Source organism: Oncorhynchus masou, chromosome 32, assembly GCF_036934945.1.
Source record: "Oncorhynchus masou masou isolate Uvic2021 chromosome 32, UVic_Omas_1.1, whole genome shotgun sequence".
NCBI classification, from domain to species: Eukaryota; Metazoa; Chordata; class Actinopteri; order Salmoniformes; family Salmonidae; genus Oncorhynchus; species Oncorhynchus masou.
This window is the reverse complement of record NC_088243.1, coordinates 79,623,004-79,639,145: the sequence shown is the minus strand read 5'-3', so window position 1 is coordinate 79,639,145 and position 16,142 is coordinate 79,623,004. Positions and strand designations below refer to the sequence as shown.

The following is a 16,142-nucleotide window of genomic DNA, read 5'->3' as shown; positions in this document are numbered from 1 at the left end:
GAGGAGTGGCTTCCATCTGGCCACTCTACCATAAAGCCCTTATTGGTGGAGTGCTACAGAGATGGTTGTCCTTATGGAAGGTTTTCCCATCTCCACAGAGGAGCTCTCTGTGACCATCGGGTTCTTGGTCACCTCCCTGACCAAGGCCCTTTTCCGCAGATTGCCCAGTTTGGCCGGGCGTCCAGCTCTAGGAAGAGTCTTGGTGGTTCCAAACGTCATCCATTTAAGAATGATGGAGGTCACTGTGTTCTTGGGGACCTTCAATGCTGCTGAAATGTTTTGGTACCGGTCCCCAGAAGTCACGACACAATCCTGTCTTGGAACTCTACGGAAAAATCCTTTGACCTCATGGCTTTGTTTTTGTTCTGACGTACTGTCACCTGTGGGACTTTATAGACAGGGGGTGTGCCTTTCCAAATCATGTCCAATCAATTGAATTTAGCACAGGTGGACTCCAAGTTGTTGAAAGTAAAGTAACAATGTGGAAAAGGGAAAAAAGTGGAAAAGGGGGTCTGAACTTTCCAGATGCACTATATGATGAACAGAGTAGCAGCAGCCTGCATATTCAGTGCAAAAATACATTTGAAGGGTCAATGCAGATTTTTATAAACAAAGGCAACACTGCCATGTTGATCTGAGCCTTGTCGGAAAACCGCTGTCCCGACTTTCGCTGTTTTCGGGAAACGTGTGTGCACATTAGTTCAATTTTGGGTAAAACTTTATGTCAGGCATTGTGTCCTTGTCAGTGGGCCGTGAGTTATGATGACCAATTGGATACCACGAAATTTGGGAGAAATTCGGGTCAATTAAATAAATGTTATACAGTACCACACTCCCTGTTCCCATGACATGTATTATAAAACAATCAATACTGTATCAATTAAATATATTTCACGCGGGTGATACGTTTATTGTGCAGCCATGAATGTATAATATATCTCGGGGGGGGTCCTGTGTGGCTCAGTCGGTAGAGCATGGCGCTTGCAACGCCAAGCGTCGTGGGTTCGATTCCCGCTAGGGCCACCCATATGTAAAAGTAGTGGCCCCAGCCGACTTGTAAGTCGCTTTGGACAAAAGCGTCTGCTAAATGGGATATATTATTATTTATTATTATATATTGTCTGTGTACACATCACATGTAAATGGAAATACGTTGTTCAGAGTGGTATCAATACACAGACGGATCCATTTAGTGATGTCATAACTTCATTGGCTGTGTTCAGTCAGAGTCAGGTTGGTACATTATCAGAATGTGGTGAATTGATGTAGATCAGTTTATTCTCTTTTTTGATGGAATTTATTGTATTTGGAGTCTTGGTGTTGTTTCTGCTGAATAATGTATTTGCTTTGCAATTGTTGTCAAGTGAAACAAATTGGGACTTGTTTCTGGTCATTGTTGCTTTCTGTTCTACACCATCGCTTCAGATTAGATCCACTAGATTACTTCCGGATCGAAATTATCATGTCACTCCGTTTTGGCCAGTTCCACCCTTCACAGGCGGAGCTAATATTTGATTGACCAACCAGTCGCACTTCTTCGTGGAGATCAGGTTCGGCTGTTGCCTTTATGTATAATATATGGCTGTAGCGATCACATCACGTCACATGACCAGAGTCACCCTGATGTTAAATGCACGCGAATATCTTCATTAGCCAGTTCGTTGTCTCAAACTACGGTTGTTGCTGAGCTGACAGCTATACTTATCTGGCAACAAAACCGCCCGCCCCGAACAGCTCTGCAGTCGATTCCGTCTGTTTTTATTTTGTTAGCTAAAACGAGCTACTGTGGTTAAGGTTTTGTTTTTGTTTATCTTGTTAGCAAATTACTTGTTTTTTGGGAAACGTTAGTAAACAATCCAATTTGCAAGATCAACCGATCTTCACACTAAGCATCTGTCTGCGGTTGATCAGAAGAACCCAAATAAACCCAGGATGACGACCAACGCTCAGGAGGTGAAGAGTTGCCCAATCCCTACCCGGGTGCTCACCCTGAAAGACTGGTCTCAGCTCCCTGACTGCTACAGTCAGACTCCCGGGGGTACTCTCTTCTCCACAACGCCCGGAGGTAAGAGCACCTGGCCCGGATGTTTACGACCAACCATGCAGCACGCACAACACGTCTTGTACCAGTGGTAGTTTAGATAACGTGAGCCTGTTAGTTTTCTATCTAAAAGTAAAAAGTAACGTTTTATAATGTAGGGAAAGGGGAACTAAACTAGCTAGGTACTTGACGATGGTTGTCAAAGGAAATAACACGTTCGCGTTAATTATAGCTGTATTGAAACGCACATTTACTTCCCCAAATCTTGCAACCTCTCAACGGTACTTAACCCTCACGGTCTTGTGACTCCAGTTTATTTGGTCGGATATAATACATGCGTGACACGTGCTTGTTAGCTAGCTGGCTAAAACGAGGTTAGTCATGTCTGTTTGACTTGCAGCATACTTTGTTGGATATTGCGTGTGGTATGTGATATTTTAAATGCAACTGCAACTTCATTCAATGGCTTTTTTGTGTGTGTTCATATTATTGCGTCCAGTCATTTTAATATGGGACCTCACTCTTCCCGTAATGTTACGGCAATATTCTTATTGAAAGACGAAAATGATTTAAGTGATGTGGAAGAAAACAGGGATCACGTGTTCAACTGCATGGCTGCTGTTTACGTGCAGTCTGTGCAGAGCAGTATGAAGGTGGGATTCGGTACTGTCTGTTTACTACACTGCTCAGACCTGTGTAAACTCGCTGAGAGAATTTGCTGCTGAAATTCACATTCAAAACAGCTCATGTAGAGTGCTATGTTGGGAACCAATTGCCAATTAACTTTGATGGGGCAGTTGAGATCTGCTTTATATGGAAAACATGCCACATTATGTAAGCTAAGTAGCCATAGTGATGAGAGTTATGGTTGTCAAATTTGGCACAACATTCTTGAGCAGAAAAGCCGATTGGTGGACAACAAGCTCCTCTTAACCTATGACCTATTGGTGGGCGGGCCAGATTCAGGGTGATGATTGGGGAGGAGCGAGGGAGACACCCTCTGGGCGCCACCACAGCTTCTCTGGTGCATTTCAGGAATACTGTAGGAACATTCTGTTCTAGCCAAGTGGAGAGGGAGCGACGGAAAAATCCAGAAAAGAGCCGTTAAATTCTACAACCACCCAAAAGGAAGCAATTCCCAAACCTTCCATAACAAAGCCAACGCCTACAGAGAGATGAACCTTGAGAAAAGTCCCCAAAGCAAGCTGGTCCTGGGGCTCTGTTCAAACACACCCCACAGATCCCCAGGACAGCAACACAATTAGACCCAACCAAATCATGAGAAGACAAAAAGATTATTACTTGACACATTGCTTAGTTTTTTTTTGTTCTTTCCAAACTAGAATGCTCTTTGTCCCTAAACAGAGTACAGCATTGCAGAATTCCTGACCACTGACTGACCCAACATTTAAGGAGAGTTTTGACTGTTTACAGACTTGGTGAGCATAGCCTTGCTATAGAAAGAGGCTGCTGTAGGCAGACCTTTGGAACTTTTGTTTACTGAGTGTAGTTTACTGTACTTTTTTTGTTGAACTTTTATCTATTTCACTTGCTTTGGCAATGTAAATATGTTTCCCATAACATTAAAGCCCTTGAATTTGAGAGAGTAACGTGTGTGAGAGGGGGAGGGATTGGGAAGCATAAATGGAGTGCAACGAGAGGCCTTTCTAAGAATTGTTGAAGTGAGGACATGTGGGAGGGAGTGGTGGAATGTGTGATTTGGCTGAGAGCAGAAAGCAGTGTGGTTTCAGGTCCTCTATGGATCCTTCATGTTCCTTTTGCGTCATGGAAGGCTTGGCCAGACCAGAACAAACTAGTTAAGAGCTTTAAGGAGTAGTTATAACATGGTTATAACAGCTGTTACTGTCATTACACTGCTTATGGTGATACATTTACATTACATTTAAGTCATTTAGCAGACGCTCTTATCCAGAGCGACTTATTTCATTGATGCCTTACAACAGGTGCTCCCGAGTGTCACAGCGGTCTAAGGCACTGAATCTCAGTGCTAGAGGTGTTAATACAGACCCTGGTTTGATTCCAGGCTGTATCACAGCCGACCAGGATTGTGAGTCCCATAGCGCGGTGCACCATTGGCTCAGCGTCGTCCGGTTTTGGCCGTGGCAGGCCGTCGTTGTAAATAAGAATATGTTCTTAACTGACTTGCTTAGTTAAATAAATAAAAACATTTAGCCTAGATCAGTTTTACATGATGCTTCTATAACCAGAAGTTAATTTTCTACAATTAACTGTTGATGTGAGCACAACAAGCATTACACATGGTGGGGAGAGACTGCTCCGGTCCCCGGCTAGTCTCCCTGCTGTAATGTGATGAGGGGAGGGTGGGTGGGTGTTATCCCATTGCCACTGACAGAGCGTGGCATTACATGGGATTGGCTAGGTTTCATGTGAACCGAGAGATTGGCCACAGAGCTGGACTGAGCAGGCCTTTTCTGCATAACTCAGGGCCAGGGTACTATAGTTTAGCTGCTGGCTGTCCTGTTCTCTCTGCATAGCTTCTGCCTAAATTCCTGCCCTAATGTTTACACACACACACTCACTCACTCCACTTTCCTTTTGTTCAGGACAGGGTGCTCAACTGGCAGGTTGTATAGTGTCTGTGAAAATGTAACTGTTCTGCACTGTATCAGTTGTAACTACAGCGTGCTGTACTAATACTCAGTGGTGGAAAAAGTACCCAATTGTCATTCCAAAGTAAAGATGCCTTAATAGAAAATAACTTGAGACAAAGTGAAAGTCAGCCAGTAAAATACTTGAGTAAAAGTATTTGGTTCTAAATAAATATTTGGTTTTAAATTTCATGTTCCTTATATTAAGAAAACCAGACAGCACAATTTGGCCCCTGGCCAACTGAAGTCAATGTTGTCTTGCATTTTTTTTAACATTTGTTACCTTAAATCACCAGTTCCCTTTTTGACAACCAGCCTTTGTTCTGGCATCTCTGTTTGGTTCTGGCATCTCTGTTTGGTTCTGGCATCTGTTTTGTGTGTGTGTGGGGGGGGGGGGGGGTCATAAAACTACTTCCCCTACTGTACCTGCCTCTAAAAAGCTGGGATTTCAATCCCAGCTCTGGTAAAGGCAGCTCCTCCCAGTCTGCTCCAAACTCAGATGCAACTCACCCCATTACCCTTTCCTCCTCCTCTTCCTCCCCCCACACCACCAAGTCCTCCATCCCCTCACGCCACCCTGGCTCGGCCCTCTCCGCCTTCTCCCACATCCCCTCCCTCTCTAATGGTTCCTCAAACTCCCCACACCCTCTCTCACAGGTAAAGCACCCTCCGATGGCCAGGGGCAGGCACACTTCAACACTCAGGTATCATTTACAAACAAAACATTCATTTGATTTGTTGTGAGTCTGCCATATCAGAGGCAGTAGGGATGGCCAGGGACGTTCTCTTGATACGTGTGTGAATTTGATCATTTTTCCTGTCGTATTAAGCATTCAAAATGTAATGAGTACTTTTGGGTGTCAGGGAAAATGTAGGGAGTGAAAAGTAAATTTTTAGGAATGTAGTAAAGTACAGAACATAAAAAAAAACAACCGTTAAAGTACGAGTTGAGGACTTCACACCACTGCTAATACTAAATACTGCACGGCAGTACTCCCTGTCCTCTCCATGTAACCCTGTCCAGGGAAGACCTCACACCACTGCTAATACTAAATACTGCACGGCAGCACTCCCTGTCCTCTCCATGTAACCCTGTCCAGGGCAGACTTCACTAGTAGACACCACAACATTGGATGATTCATATCTAATGACTGTTTATCAAATGTTCTGTCAGTCGATAAACGGTGGTTCAGGTGAAACTTCAGTTCATCAGAATGATATTCAGTATGATATAATATCTATAACGACTGTTTATCAATGTTCTGTTGCAATTCAGGGATGACATCAGTCCGTCAGCAACCTGTCAGAGCCTAGTTGTTTACCAAACAGTCTCTACTGTAGACATGCAGACAAACTTTGTATGGCAAGTCGAGTTTCCTTTTACATACTGTATTCCAAATGGTCTCGGCCTGTTGTGGAAGAGATGACATAACCTCCACTCAACCACGCAACCTCATGAATGGGGTCTCACCACAGGAGGCCTCGTCAAGCCACCTAAGCAAACATAATGTAGGGAAAACTCTGCAGGTGACTACAGTACAGCTCTGTAGCAGGCGACACGGAGCGCCCGGTGCAGGCCACATGTGTTTCTGGTCTGCCTCCTGTCACCACTTCCTGGTTCTAGGAGAACTTGTTTATGTTCTCCACTTTCCTAGAACTGGCTTACTACTGCCAACCCACAACTTCTCTCCTCTGTTTCCTCCTGTTTTCCTCTCTTCCCTTACTCACAATGGCCAACTGACCCCTCTTCTCCCCTCCCTCCTCCATCTCCTCTCCTTGGGCTGAAAACCGTGTGTTTGGTATGCATCCAACAGCCCTGACCCTAAGGCCAGGGAGGGCCTCAGGGTCAGGGGTGCAGTCCCAGTTTCTTCCAGATACACTATTGTATTTGTGCAGCTTTGACATCAAACAATTCATGGCTGGTTTTCAAGGCGCATATTGGATAAATCAGGAACTAAATCATCCATTTTTGTACACTGAATAATGTGCTTGAGTTTATAACTAATCTCCAACAGATGTTATGGTACATGAGTCTATTTTAGGGACGTCCCTGACTAAAATAAAAATACTGGTCCACCGAATGTCGTCTGTTCTTCAGACCAATTGAGTGGTGAATATATATATATATATATATATATATATATATATGATAAATCCTGTGTTTTAGTCATATCAGCTATATGCACTGAGCCTCAGACTTGCTGTGCTGTGTTAAAAAACAAATTGACAGCGACTGACTGCTGAGCGCCCGTTGTCTGTGTCTCTTACCCTGCTACAGAGACCACAACATCAACAGAAGTGTTTATCGCGCTGTCCGTGTTGCTGAACATTTTGCCCAAATCCCTAATGTGTTTAGGAAAACCATTACCCCAACCCATGCTCTCTTTGACTCATTTATACATCACATGCACCTGACCAATATGGCCTGACTGGCTATAATGGCGCTGGAGGGGATGACTGACGTTTTGCAGACTGCTAACCAACTGTGCTATTTATTTTTTATCCCACATAGTTTTTACAGTTGAAGTGGGAAGTTTACATACAGCTTAGCCAAATGCATTTAAACTCAGTTTCACATATTCCTGACATTTATTCCTAGTACAAATTCCCTGTCTTAGGTCAGTTAGGATCACCACTTTATTTTAAGAATGTGAAATGTCAGAATAATAGTTTTCAGCTTTTATTTATTTAATCACATTCCCAGTGGGTCAGAAGTTTACATACACGCAATTAGCATCTGGTAGCATTGACTTCAAATTGTTTAACTTGGGTCAAATGTTGTGGGTAGCCTTCTACAAGCTTCCCACAATAAGTTGGGTGAATTTTGCCCCATTCCTCCTGACAGAGCTGGTGTAACTGAGTCAGGTCAGTAGGCCTCCTTGATCGCACACGCTTTTTTTCAGTTCTGCCCACAAACTTTCTATAGGATTGAGGTCAGGGCTTTGTGATGGCCACTCCAATACATTGACTTTTTTGTCCTTGAGCCATTTTGCCACAACTTTGGAAGTCTGCTTGGGGTCATTGTCCATTTGGAAGACCCATTTGCGACCAAGCTTTAACTTCCTGACTGATGTCTTGAGATGTTGCTTCAATATATCCACATAATTTTCCTGCCTCATGATGCCATCTATTTTGTGAAGTGCACCAGTCCCTCCTGCAGCAAAGCACCCCCACAACATGATGCTGCCACCCCCATTATGCTGCCATCCTCCTCAGACCAGAGGACATTTCTCCAAAAACAATTCTTTGTCCCCATGTGCAGTTGCAGACTGTAGTTTGGCTCTTTATGGCGGTATTGGAGCAGTGGCTTCTTCCTTGCTGAGCGGCCTTTCAGGTTATGTCGATATAGAACTCATTTTACTGTCGCCATAGATACTTTTGCACCTGTTTCCTCCATCTTCACAAGGTCCTTTGCTGTTGTTCTGGGATTGATTTGCACTTTTCAACCAAAATACGTTCATCTCTAGGAGACAACTCGTCTCCTTCCTGAGCGTTATGACTGCTGCGTGGTCCCATGGTGTGTATACTTGCCATACTATTGTTGGTACAGATGAACGTGTTACCTTCAGGTGTTTGCAAAGGAAGAATCAGACTTGTGGAGGTCTACAATTGTTTTTCTGAGGTCTTGGCTGATTTTTCTTTTGATTTTCCCATGATGTCAAGCAAAGAGGCACAGAGTTTGAAGGTAGGCCTTGAAACACATCGACAGGTATACCTCCAATTGACTCAATTAATGTCAATTAGCCTATCAGAAGCCACTAAAGCCATGATATAATTTTCTGGAATTTTCCAAGCTGTATAAAGGCACAGTCAACTTAGTGCATGTAAACTTCTGACCCACTGGAATTGTGATACAGTGAAATAGGGTTACGGTCTGTAAATAATTGTTGGAAAAATTACTTGTCGTGCAAAGTAGATGTCCTAACCAACTTGCTTTACTATAGTTTGTCAACAAGAAATTTGTGAAGTGGTTGACGAACAAGTTAATGACTCCAACCTAAGTGTATGTAAACTTCCGACTTCAACTGTTACTAATTTTGTACATAATGTTGCTGCTACTGTCTCTTATGACCGAAAAGAGCTTCTGGATATCAGAACAGCGATTACTCCCCTCGAACTGGACAAAGATTTTTTTTTCTTTAATGTGTCTGACTCGAAGGATATATTGCTTTGTCGACCCAAGGATCAAATCAGCGTCATCTGTTTGAATAAAAGGGGGAGGAGGGCATGTGCCTTGTCAACAAATTCGTATGAGTCGGTAAACCACCACTAACCTTTGCACGTTGGCCAATAATTGGGAAAACAAACTGGACGATCTACGATTAAGACTATCCTACCAACGGGACATTCAAAACTGTCTTGTGTTTCACTGATACGTGGCTGAACGACGACATGGATAATATAGAGCTGGCTGGCTTCCCCGCGCATCAGCAGGACAGAGCAGCTACGTCTGGTAAGACGAGGGGCGAGGGTGTGTCAACTGCTGTTGTGCAATGTCTAATATTAAAGAAGTCTCAAGGTATTACCCGCCTGAAGTAGAATACCTCATAAGTTGTAGACCACACTATCTACCAAGAGTTCTCATCTATATTATTCATAGCCGTCTATTTACCACCACAAACTGATGCTGGCACTAAGACCGCACTCAAGAAAATGCTCATCCAGAAGCGGCGCTCCTAGTGGCCAGGGACTTTAATGCAGGCAAACTTAAATCCGTTTAATTAACCTCATTTCTACCAGCATGTCACATGCAACCAGAGGAGAAAAAAACTATTGACCACTGTTACTCCACACACAGATGCATACAAAGCTCTCCCTTGCCCTCCATTTGGCAAATCTGACCATAATTCTATCCTTCTGATTACAAGCTAAAACTATATAGCAGGAAGTACCAGTGACTCGCTCAATACGGAAGTGTTCAGGTGATGTGGCTGCTACGCTGCAGGACTGTTTCACTAGCAAAGACTGGAATATGTTCTGGGATTGCATTGACCGGTTGCTACGGAGGGCATGCGCTGACCGGTTGCTACGGGGGGCATGCGCTGACCGGTTGCTACGGAGGGTAGTGCATACGGCTCAGTACATTGCTGAGGCCAAGCTTCCTGACATCCAGGACTTACAGTGCTTTGCAAAAGTATTCATCACCCTTAGTGTTTTTTCCTATTTTGTTGCACTACAACCTGTAATTTATTTTTATTTGGATTTCATGTAATGGACATACACAAAATAGTCAAATTTGGTGAAATTATTAAAATAACTTGTTTAAAAAAATAAATTAAAAAAGGAAAAGTGGTGCGTGTATATGTTCACCCCTTTGCTATAAACCCCTAAAATACGATCTGGTGCAAACCATTACCTTCTGAAGTCACATAATTAGTTAGATTGCACACAGGTGGACTTTAAGTGTCACATGATTTAAGTGTGTTTTGTTCCCCCCCCCCCCCGACAGGAACACGCATCATCTACGACAGGAAGTTCCTCCTGGACTGTCGGAACTCTCCCATTGCCCGGACTCCTCCATGCTGCCTGCCCCAGATCCCAGGGGTGACGGTGCCCGCTCTGCACCCTCTGGGCAAACTTCAGGAACTTAAAGAGGAGCTGGAGGAGGAGGAGAAGGACCTGGGAGGTAGGAATATGAACACAGTAGACATGCGTACTGTCTACACACACATTCTGTACAGATGTGCACACTGACAAACGCATGTGAACATGTATACACAGGTGGAACTCCATTCAACCACCTATATGATGATGTTGATATGCACCTACCTATACAGTGCCTTGAGAAAGTATTCGGCCCCCTTGAACTTTGCAACCTTTTGCCACATGGCGCTACAAAGTATTAACTTAAGGGGGCTGAATAATTTTGCACGCCCAATTTCAGTTTTTGATTTGTTAAGTTTGAAATATCCAATAAATGTCATTCCACTTCATGATTGTGTCCCACTTGTTGTTGATTCTTCACAAAAAAATACAGTTTTATATCTTTGTTTGAAGCCTGAAATGTGGCAAAAGGTCGCAAAGTTCAAGGGGGCCGAATACTTTCGCAAGGCACTGTATGTCCATTCAACCACCTGTATGTTATTTCCTTGTCTTCGTGGAACCTAGTGTTTTAAGAAGTGGATGAGGGGGAGTAGAAGACCAGAGCAGCATTTTTACAGGCATTATCACCTGTTATTCCTGTCCGTCTGTCTGTCGGACATGGTCACCTTCTGTTATTCCTGTCTGTCTGTCGGACATGGTCACCTTCTGTTATTCCTGTCTGTCTGTCGGACATGGTCACCTTCTGTTATTCCTGTCTGTCTGTCTGTCGGACATGGTCACCTTCTGTTATTCCTGTCTGTCTGTCTGTCGGACATGGTCACCTTTTGTTATTCCCGTCTGTCTGTCTGTCGGACATGGTCACCTTCTGTTATTCCCGTCTGTCTGTCTGTCGGACATGGTCACCTTTTGTTATTCCTGTGTGTGTGTGTAACGTCACTAGGTCTTAGCCCCTTGACAGTACTGTGAAACTAGGCCACTGCAGCCTTGGACCCAAAGTGATGTAATACTTGTCAGTCAGGACCTAGCCTTCCAAGTCCTGGGCCCTGTTAATTTACTATAGAACAAGGCTTCCTGCCTAGAAGTAGCCTTTTGACATTAGGTAAAAGGAGCCATGAGCACCAACGTGAAGTTCATAGGAGCATGTCAAATGAAAGCTGGGTCTATATTTGAGTAATTAAGGCAAATAATAAATGTCTTAAACTGTCCATCCTAAAACAGATGGAACAGCTTTGATATTCCGTTACCAAATACCCAGGTATCTTCTCTCCCTCATGAGGGAGGATAATGAGAGGTCACAGAAGTAACAAGTGAAGGTAGACCTATCAATTAGTTAGTGTTTTTACAGATTAAAACTTGATATTCCGTTACCAAATCAGTAAATGGAATTTCTGCAATTGAATTGGTTACAATGTGGTAATTATGGTAGTCACAAAGAACAGTTGGGTTCACACATTTGGACAGTACAGTAGAGTCCGGTGAAGATGAGTACTATAGTTTAGATTTGGTCTTGTTTGGGGGCAGAGCTCATTTTAAGATAAGTCGGTGTGTAGAATAATAGTGCATACTTCTACCTTTTTTAGGATACATCACCATGAAGAGAATGACATTCGGATCCATAATTGTGTAGTTCAGATCAGGGATCCATGATGTAATTCCGTTACCTGGTTTAAATCCATGTTCTGGTTTGGCATACATTTTAAAGTGAAAATCTTAGTCTCAGTGCAATTCCATCCACATTGTAATGTTGTCCTACCCAAAACTCTGCAGATATCAGTGTGTATCTTATCTGGTACTTGACTGTAGATATCTCTACTTACCAGCTGGCTATCTGTTGTCCTAGGTTTTGTTTTACAGCTGACGACACACGACAATGATGTTGAGCTGTGGGCTAGTTGCAGACAGTGTCACTAAGTATCAGGCTGGTTATCTGAGTATGTTGAGGTCAGCACATGGATACTAGATAAACAGTTAAATGGAGCGTGTTTCAACAGGAGAGAGGGAGTGGTCTGAGGTTTGGCTGTTTCGATTGGTCATGAGATTACTGTTTTTGTGGAGAGAAGACACACCATCCTCTGACCCCTCTTTCTGTCTCTCTCCCTCTCTCTGTGAGGCTAAAGATGATGGACATTAACAGACAAATAGAAGGGGTTGGTGATTGTGTCTGCTCTTGGAGATTTGTTGTCTGGAGTTGACGACAACACATTTGTAAGAAGGATGAACACAACACTGTCACGCCCACCCCCCCCTGACTGATACAAGTAATGACGGATTTGTTCATGTCTCTTTTCTCTTCCCCACCCTCTTTCTCGCTCTCCCTCCCTCTCTCCATTTCTCTCTCCCTCTGTAGATGACAGCCAGTTTGAGATGGACATCTGAGCAGCAGCTCATTGCCTCCTGTGGAGAGAACCGTTTTATCTTCTATTCTGACGTCTGATTGGTCCTTTACAACCAGCATGCGTCACATTCACCTTCAACTTCCTTTTTTAAAAACTTTTTGTTGTTGAGGAAACCCCCCAAAATAAAGAGAATGGGGACATGTCGATCCCTGTGTTAGCATTATTTTTAGCACCAGAATGCGTCAATGGTTGCAGATTAGTGTCTGAGCTGCAAGGTTGGAAGAAGCAATACATTTGTGTGTGTTGGACTGCTTTTGATTTGTACATAAGAGTACGGTACTTTGTATTTTTTAAAAGGAGAGAAATGTACGAGATTTTACATGAAACCTACAGGGACGGAGGGGTTGGTCAAGACGGCAGAGTTGCTGCTGGGTCTATGAGGGGGTCACCATGTCTGACCCTGGCATAAGGTTAAAGGTCAGAGGTTGGGGGTGACTGTTGGACAGGCTCTTCCATGCATCTACCTGTGGAGGAGGAACTGAAATGTATGGAAGTTCAAAATAAAAATCAGTATAAAACCTAAACTTGAGTTCAGTCATGTTCTTGTTTCCTCATGTGGTCCCTATTTTCAAACTGCCAGAAAGCCATATGTCAGAACAGCAGGTTCACCATGTCATCACTTTAAATACACAAAACAAAACGACCTGCCTCGCTCTCTTAAATCAAAGGATTAAATGAAATGAGGACTATACTGATGGCTGGCTTTCATTTTCAGATGTAAATAGAGACTCCCATGACTGTACTTATACTATGATATGCATGTTCTGATTGCTAGTCTGGTGCCTCAGCATGTTCTGACCGGGTTAATGTATGTAGCTGTGTTAGTCTGTCTCCACTGTGCCCTCAGCATTACCCTCGTTACCTCATTACCCTCGTCTAATCAGCATAACAATCTACAACCATGTTTCCATCAAACATTATTTTTAAACACAACAGGCCTGATGGAAACCGCAAATTCAGACAAAATACGGTTTACAAGGTGGGATCTTTGTCTGTAAAATGAATTATGCAAGAAATGGTGTTGGAAATATTAAATATGGATATAAATTGGAATCACTGTGTGGTTCAACCACTATGACTTTATGAAGCCATGCAGTCTATAGGTTACATATGAAATGCGTTTTGAACCTCACAGGGAGGTGAAAGTGCACGGTGATGCTCTTGTCAATAAATATCGAGGGTCTTACTCTGGTGACATGATCATCTATGCTTGGCAGCTGTTTGACAATTACAAAAATTATCTTGCTCTTTTGTCCACAATAATACCTGCGCTATATTTGCGAGTGCAAGTTTGGATGGAAACTTAGCTAATACACAGTCTGAGCACAAACCAGCAGCAAAGCACCAATAGACGGGTTGGTTGTTGAGAAACAAAACGGAAGCGGGTAAAACTATGCTGCAAAAACATGTTGGCTTAGATTGAACATAGTTTACATGTTATCATCCAATATTTATAACAAATTAAGTTGCACAATGAACACTTGTCTCTCAAATATATAGTTCCGGTTTTATTAGCATAGACGCAGTAGTGTTCTGGGGCCTGGGCCTTTAGTGAAGTCTTATACAGTCCCACCTGAATTAATCCACCTCTTATTACCATCATTATGATGCCATGGCTCTAGACACTATACATTTAGACAGAAACGCAGTATAACCAGGCGTTGCGTCACCTTGAAATTGACATTTTTATTCAGAGAATTGCAGGGGAAGAGTACAATACCTTTTCATTGTGCAGCTTCGTTGCCCTGCGCGCTTGTTCGTTGAGCTGTAGATCCACTCTGGTGTCCCCAATAGTTTTCAAAAGCACCATTGTAAGTGCCCAGCCGTACTTTGTCTCGTTGCTGCCTTGGTTAGACAACTCAGGTTTGCAAAGCCAGTGTGGCTCCAAACACCAAATCGATCACTTGCAAATAATATGCATTCCCAGCAGTACAGTTTGCAGTGCTTCTCGGAGCCTGTCTTTGTAGCGTCGGCTTTGTAGCGTCGGCGTCTACCTCTCCTGACAATGTCTAACTTTTCTTGAAAAGTTTGTCTTGAGAATGGCGTTTATAATTATATCCTCGACCAAATTGATATCTTCTCCTTCCGCCATTGTGGGTTGAAAAAACAGCTTAGTAGTACGCAAATTAATTCGTTGATCAATTTCAGTTTCCTAGTTCTGAGACCTGCCCATATAGGACCTGCCTCACAATATTGGTAATCCAATCAAAAGAGTTGCAGGCACTACGCCTGCTAGTTGGCTCCTGTGTAACACTGGAGCCAGCCAGCAGGCGTACAACAGCCAACTCTAAAGCTGATTGGTTGACACAAAATTTTAATTTCCATTCACTTTAAGCTACAAGCGCCCGCACGGTTGATTCTGAAGGCCTGAGGGCAGATTTTAGACGCCTGGCAACACATGATGGCTGAATGAGTGGATAAAATATCTAACATAAAGACCAGCCCTCCAAATCTCAACCTGGGGCTGGAAGCAGTGCAACCAAGAGGAACACTATGAAATGAAGAGTGTAACTCTTACTCTGGGGAATAATTTAATACATATTTGTGGGAAAATATATTTAAAAAAATATATATATTCTCATGATGTTTAGGCCAGCAGAGAAGGCCTTGCTGGCCCTGACGGCCCACCACTGCATAGACGTGACATCAGTCAAAACAAGACGTGGTGTCAAGAACAAGCTCAAACGACCTGAACAAGCCACTTACAATGGCAGTGATTTGTTGCTAGCTACGGTATCTGACTGTTCAGAATTACCACCTTCTGCCCCTTTGAAGCTTGAGCATCGTTTTGATGACTTAGTTCAGACGGTTTAGCTGCTAAGGTATTACGTCATCGTAGAAAAGTAGGAATTTAATGCAGGTAACATGGATTTCAAACATTTAGTTTTGGTACAATGTGTTAAATCATTTGATATACTGCATGTGTCGCCTACACATTTTCTTGAATGGTTTCCAAACGTCTGCCATTAAAGCAAAACTTAACTCCACAATGTTGATACAATGTACAGTGTATAAAGTAGACCTTACTGAGTAGTCATTACATTGCGTACACTACACAGACCAGACCATTGACATTTAGTGGCAATGCATAACAGACCAATGAATGCATAGTATTTAGGAGCCCCTCAAGCTTTTGTTTGGCAGAACTGACTCGACAATGTTGACATAATGTACCCACTGTATAATGTTAGGCTGCAGTGAGTAATCACTACAGTACTGGCTGGCTACACCTCTGTCTCTCGCTCGCTCTCTCTCGTCCAAGCCACCACTCTCTCTCTAGACCATGCCACCACTCTCACACACTAGTCCACGCCAACTCTCACTGTCACACACTAGTCCACGCCACCTCTGGCTCAGTCTCACACTAGTCCACGCCAACTCTCTGGCTCAGTCGCACACTAGTCCACGCCAACTCTGGCTCAGTCGCACACTAGTCCACGCCACCTCACACACACACTAGTCCACGCCAACTCTGGCTCAGTCGCACACTAGTCCACGCAACCTCTCTCTCAATCGCACAATCGTCCACGC

The 16,142-nt window shown here is 43.4% G+C and overlaps 1 protein-coding gene across 1 annotated transcript; it reads left to right on the top strand.

The window, feature by feature from the left end:
* The first annotated feature begins 1,543 nt into the window (after positions 1 to 1,543).
* Positions 1,544 to 13,135, top strand: LOC135526653 (eukaryotic translation initiation factor 4E-binding protein 3-like). The gene is made up of 3 exons (XM_064955187.1): positions 1,544 to 2,065; positions 10,121 to 10,297; positions 12,563 to 13,135. Exons 1-3 carry the CDS (start codon positions 1,933 to 1,935, stop codon positions 12,589 to 12,591), a joined length of 339 nt encoding a protein of 112 aa, XP_064811259.1. The 5' UTR covers positions 1,544 to 1,932; the 3' UTR covers positions 12,592 to 13,135.
* The last annotated feature ends 3,007 nt before the right edge of the window (positions 13,136 to 16,142 follow it).

Excerpts from the sequence above, each read along its gene's own strand:
- LOC135526653 (XM_064955187.1), top strand. The coding sequence starts at position 1,933 with ATGACGACCAACGCTCAGGAGGTGAAGAGTTGCCCAATCCCTACCCGG. Across the intron at positions 2,066-10,120 it reads CTTCTCCACAACGCCCGGAG|GAACACGCATCATCTACGAC; the intron begins GTAAGAGCACCT and ends CCCCCCCGACAG. Across the intron at positions 10,298-12,562 it reads GGAGGAGAAGGACCTGGGAG|ATGACAGCCAGTTTGAGATG; the intron begins GTAGGAATATGA and ends CTCCCTCTGTAG.